At 40.0% G+C, this 6,000-nt stretch overlaps 1 protein-coding gene across 4 annotated transcripts in view; it reads right to left on the bottom strand.

The window, feature by feature from the left end:
- Positions 1-289: 289 nt before the first annotated feature.
- WIPF1 (WAS/WASL interacting protein family member 1) overlaps positions 290-6,000 on the bottom strand; it is a 54,903-nt gene continuing 49,192 nt past the window's right edge. For all 4 annotated transcript variants that reach the window (XM_062615862.1, XM_062615865.1, XM_062615864.1 and 1 more), the window contains 2 exons: positions 4,228-4,341; positions 290-3,070 (listed from right to left, as the gene is read on the bottom strand). In XM_062615862.1, the coding sequence (XP_062471846.1) occupies positions 3,015-3,070; positions 4,228-4,341 (170 nt within the window). In that variant the 3' untranslated portion in view covers positions 290-3,014. The remainder of the gene's footprint in view (positions 3,071-4,227; positions 4,342-6,000) is intronic.

Raw genomic sequence — 6,000 nt, 5'->3', positions numbered from 1 at the left:
TGCTACTGTTGGCACTATTTACATTAGGACTTGGAAGAGCATCACCTATTGATTTTGCTAGTGAGACACGGAAAAGTTGACTTAAAAAGTCATAAGGCACCATTAACACAGTCTGTTTTGTATTCTTTTTTAACACTTCATAGTGAAATAAATACTTAATACTGATCATATTGTAAATAGCTACTGATACATGAAGCAATATATTGAATGATAAAATGCTGCACTGTTCTGGAATATACCTAGGGACTTTTATAGCAAAAGATATAAATAGTAAAGTTGTTGTTCAGTGAAAAAAATCCTCCTTCTCCATTGTTAAGCTATTTTACATATATGCCAAACATCTATTCTGAAGAGCTTTCTATAGTACAAAGAAGTGCTAAACCCAAACAGCTCAGCTTTTGTGGCTGGTTGACTGAGGGCCTTTTACAAAGCACATTTTAAGGTGAGACTGAAGTTGGTTTGCCAAGTCTTTGGTAGTGGTCCAGAATTTCTGGTCAGAAAACCTTGCTCAAAAGATCAAATATAGAATATTTTGAATGATGCAGAGAATTGGCAGAACAATGTGCAGCATTTTCATTGACTTACTCAAAGTAAAACAGTCATGCTGGAAGCAAGTAAGTGATAAAAAAAAGTATAGTTTCTGGAGGGTTTGCGTTTTGGTTCTTTTTTTTTGGCTGTATAGCTGTTTGGATATTAATAAGGATTTGGCAGGTCAAGGTACTGAAAATATTGTACTCTTAAATTCAGAATGTTGTTCCTTAGAAACTTATAAGTGCTTCAGTTTAAAAGCATGAATACAATAATTTATCCTTTAAGTTATTATGCTAAAAATCTTATTTGGACTTCTATTCCCATAATAATATCCCAAAGAGACAGGCACTTTAAGTGACACCCATAAAATACATATAGAAATTCAGTATTGAGCTAGGTTTGATCCCTGGTGCACCTGTCACATGGAGGTCCCACTAATATCTGTTTTAAGAAACTCTTACAGCCACGAGCCTGCAATTAGGTGTAGTTACATCCCTGCGCCTGCGCATTTAATTGCGGGTTCAAGACCATAAATAGTAACTTAAAATAGGTCTTTAGATATAAAAATGTAAAAACCAGGTACATAATCAAATGCTATCACAGCTAATAAGATTTTGTAAACAAACACTGAAAAGGCCAAATTAAATTTGATCTGGCCAAATACAACTCTGCCTCATCCTCTTCATTGTGACCGTCCAGGCTGTCAGGCAGAAAGGGGATCTATCCCTCCATGCCCACTGATAGAGCAAGAAGTCCAATGCACTAACACTTCAGTGGGGTCCAGACCCTTCTCCTCTATATTCCCTAGATTTTGAAGGACTGAACTCATTCTAGCTGTAGAGTGTACTTAGGATCATGCCTCCCATGCTACAGAAACATTTTCTTAACCAACATGACTATTCCTTGAGCAACACCCTGTGAAGCATGGCTGCTGATACAGGCTTGGGAGGGATCCCAAAGAGTATGCTGAAGACACAAACTGCTGAGAAGACAGAAGAGATTTTCAGAGCTAACCTTCTAAAGTCCAATTAACAAAGAGCTAGCATTCAGCAATATTTCAAATCCAGAATTATAATCTTCCCCTAATTTCCAAAGGCATTTTATATGCATTTAGATATTTTTGTAAATGCACTCACACAATGAACTTTTTTCTCATATACAACATTGAAAAGCCATTAAACATATTAACCAATTGTCACAATGTTAGAATACTTTACACTCTCTTCCATTAATGAAAGCCCTGAAGCTCTCTGCAGAGACTCCTTTCAGCAAAGTTTGAAAGGACAGGCTTCATTATCAACTCAGAAGGCCAAATCTTCCCATTTCTCCTGAACCAGTGCAGACAGCAAATTTCAGAGCTGATGCTCCCACTTGAACCCACAAACCCCAGACCTCCTTCACTACATCAAAGGGCTTTCACTTACGCACATTTTTGACCTAAGCTGCTCTACTGTAATGCCATTCAAATACAATCTCTCTGAGACTTGTGACCTAAGCCCCAGGAAGCTTTTAAAGTCAAAGGCCATCATTTAATTGTACCAAAGAAACAACTGGAAAGCAGTCTGTGGAGCACTGGTGGTAGCAATGCTTTACAGCAGGAGCCTGCCGCTATACTAATTGCTGCATTTGTACCAAGGCTACTTTCTGAGGACTCTTTGCATGTAGTCTCAGATAGAGGGCATGACAATAATCCAGAACATGGATGGCTGTGAGCTGGTCCACCTCAGAGTAGGAAAGAATCAGGTGACTAAAAACATAACACTATTAAAAAAAAAATGAAAGAGGGATTAAAAAAAAAAAACTCAAAAAGTGAGTTTTTCACTTCTGCTTTTCTTTGGACGATTATCCGCAGATAAAAACAAGGCCAGACACACTCCACCTTCGGGGCAGGATGTGCCATCTATTGTTTAAAATAAGATGTGCTTGGTTAAGATGAAGTGAAAAGGTTTAGGATGAACTCCTGGTCACCATGTAGTAAGTCTATGGCTTGCAGAAGCAGACAGGCTGAGTTAGGCATGCAAAGAAGAATCCAGGTGCCTCTGGGCGACACTGTTTTCCCCAGAAACTGGTTTTTAAACAGAAAATAGATTGTACTTTATCATTCAAATATTACAGCCACTGTACCCAAAGTGAATGAAACAGCTTTGTTCCAGTTCTCATTAAATTCAAAGCCAGACCTCTCGTGAAGCTCTCATGGGGACAGAGCTGGACACAGTAAGCTTGATGCACGTATGTTGTGTGTGGTCCACAAAATGCCTTTCATGACAGCCTGCAGTAAAAGTAGATAAAATTTATAGCTTTGAGCAACTATAGTTCATGAGCTGCATCTATTACTTCTGTAATAGAGACTGAAGTTGTTTTCCAACTGACAAGCCAAAAGTGGAAATGAAGCAAAACAGACAACTTTCCAATGATGTGGATAGGAGAGCTAGTTGAAGGAAACTTGAAAACAGACGTCACCCAAAGATGAGCCAGAACCCATTTCACCTTGGTATAGGTGGAAGCGGGGGGGCACCTCTTTCTTTTCGGCCAGAACCACCTAGAAGAGAAAGAAAGTTTTTGGTGTTACTCCTCCTGGTTTCTTTTAAAGTAGGAGTTTACATCCAAGCCATTAATTCAGTAACTGGCAAAGATCTTGCCTAGCCATTTTACTAAAAAAAGCTTTTTAGAGTTTCCAGTTAATTTATTAAACAACATCAGAACTTCAAACAGCGTAAAAGAAGGTTTTTAACTAACCTTATCCCAAAATGTCTGAAAAGTATATGTGTTTTAGTCTCTTGTCCCCTACTCAAAACAGATCGATAGCTCTTGATAGCCTTCCTACTTTATGCAAACACATACTGTATTAGTGCTACTTGCAAGACATTCAGATTTTGATTAAAGTGGCAAGCTCTAAATGCAGGAACATTTCAAAGCTCTTAATGTTTTCCCCTATATGAAGATTTTCACTGCAAACTCATGAAATAAAACATTAAAAAGCATATATTACTTTGCATTTCTTTGTGGAGTAATGCGAATGGGATGAAAGCTAACAGGGCAAAGTGAAGGATCAGAGACTAACAGGAATTTCTGCTCCAAACCAAAACCTCATCACTTGGAAACAGGAGAGAGAGAGAAACATCTGAGTGTACAGATGATTACAGGGTAATTACAAGCCACCGATGTCACTGGTTGTGAAAGAAGGAAATTGATCCTTGGGTGTATCAGGCAAAATACCAGTAATGAAGATAGGAAACATTTATGCTGCAGTAGAGACATGAATGGGAACAGCATGTAACACTGACTGTAAAAGACGAAATCAAACTGAAATGTATACAGAAGGAACCTTGATGATCAGACAACATAGCTTGGAAGCACAGTGTAATACATCCTGATTTAATCAGTCCAGCAAAACAAAAGCTGAGAGGAGGATATGACTGTCATCTGCCTGTAGAAGAAAGAGCTGACTATAGTGGCAGAGGTGGTCTCTTACAATACATATTCCAACTAAACCCCCTCAAAATTCTCCCCTCAGATACAAGTTTGAGAGGGCTTGCAGCTGCAAACCTGCATTTAGCTTCTTCTTTGTGGTGGGGAAGCGTCACTAGGCTGTTAGTCTGAGAAGTTTTGAAACCTCAGCATCCAGAGTCTTCCCTGTCCACATTGTTTTCAGGATGATACACTGAAATGCCAACAGCAGAGGTGGAATAAACTTACCTCTACTTTCATTTCTTGCTAGTTTACTGGGATAACTTCTGTTCATGGGTACATATGGCTCTGGAGGTGGCAAATCAGATATGGGATGAAAAGAAAATCTGCTTTCCCATTCATCTGCAAAAAAAAAAAAAAAACAAACAAGGAATTGACTCATTAGTTTTATGACACAGCTTCAGGATAGTAAACTGACATTAACATCATGTTTGACACATATTTTATGTTGCACAATGCTTACATAGCCAAGTATTGAACCAGCATCCTACTGGGAAGTCAAGGAAGAAGATACTTCAGGTTAGTTTGAGAATGAAATACTTTGTTCTTAGATACAGAATTTTCTGATATTCAAACTTCATTGATATACAGAGAAAATTTGAGGCCATTATGATAAAATTTATGATGACAGAGAAGCCTGTATATAACTAGTGTCAAAAATGAAAAAATACATCAGTTGAAACATCTTTTGAGACTACAGAGACCCTACTGATGTACTTAGTGAGTCTATAGGATTCTAAAGAATGAAGCAAGCTGATCAGTTTTTTCATTGAAATAACAGGAAATGTTTATAAAGCTCTGTTCTGCATTTGAATTTGGAGGCCCAAGGAAGAAGAAAGTGTGGGCTATCTTAAACTTTGTAATTACTTCACTTGGTTGCTTCAGGAATTTGCAACCACGCTTTTGTTGCAATATTGTTATGTTTTATTGCGTAATGTAATGAACAGCTGACTAAGTTTTGCCCAGCAGTTCTACATGCTGTGATAGAGGTTTTCTATGCTTCCTCCCAAAGGCTACAAGTAGAATTCAGTGTGCAAAGGACCTGCAGGTTCTGAACCCTGCAAATATCTTGTGTATGATAAAATGTGTCTGTGACCCAACTGCCTTACTGGAGGTGTGAAGCTGCTTCAAAAGCATGAGTTCATCAAATCATAGACTCATTAGGGTTGGAAAGGACCTTAAGATCATCTAGTTCCTATCCCCCTGCCATGGGCAGGACATGTCCCACTAAACCATGTCACCCAACACTCTGTCCAGCCTGGCCTTGAACACCGCCACGGATGGAGCATCCACAACTTCCGTGGGCAACCCATTCCAGTGCCTCACCACCCTAACAGGAAAGAACTTCCTCCTTATATCAAATCTAAACTTCCCCTGTTTACGTTTGAACCTGTTACCTCTTGTCCTGTCACTACAGCCCCTAAAGAATAGTCCCTCCCCAGCATCCCTATAGGCCCCCTTCAGATACTGGAAGGCTGCTATGAGGTCTCCACGCAGCCTTCTCTTCTCCAGGCTGAACAGCCCCAACTTTCTCAGCCTGTCTTCATACAGGAGGTGCTCCAGTCCCCTGATCATCCTCGTGGCCCTCCTCTGGGCTTGTTCCAACAGGTCCATGTTCTTTTTATGTTGAGGACACCAGAACTGCACACAATACTCCCAGTGAGGTCTCACGAGAGCAGAGTAGAGGGGCAGGATCACCTCCTTTGACCTGCTGGTCACGCTCCTTTTGATGCAGCCCAGGATACGGTTGGCTTTCTGGGCTGCAAGCGCACACTGAAGCTGGCTCTTGTTCATTTTCTCATCAACCAACACCCCCAAGTCCTTCTCCGCAGGGCTGCTCTGAATCTCTTCTCTGCCCAGCCTGTAGCTCTGCCTGGGATTGCTCTGACCCAGGTGTAGGACCTTACAGCAGTATTTTTGCTTACTTTTTCTAACCTTCTAAATGCCAGAAATACCAATTTTGGTCTCCTATAATTAGCTGATAGATTTACCTGCTCTTTA

Source organism: Pezoporus occidentalis, unplaced genomic scaffold (assembly GCF_034315485.1).
Source record: "Pezoporus occidentalis ecotype Australia unplaced genomic scaffold, CSIRO_AGI_Poc_V1 ctg184, whole genome shotgun sequence".
NCBI lineage: Eukaryota > Metazoa > Chordata > Aves > Psittaciformes > Psittacidae > Pezoporus > Pezoporus occidentalis.
The sequence above is the reverse complement of the archived record's forward strand: the minus strand, read 5'-3'. Positions and strand labels throughout refer to the sequence as shown.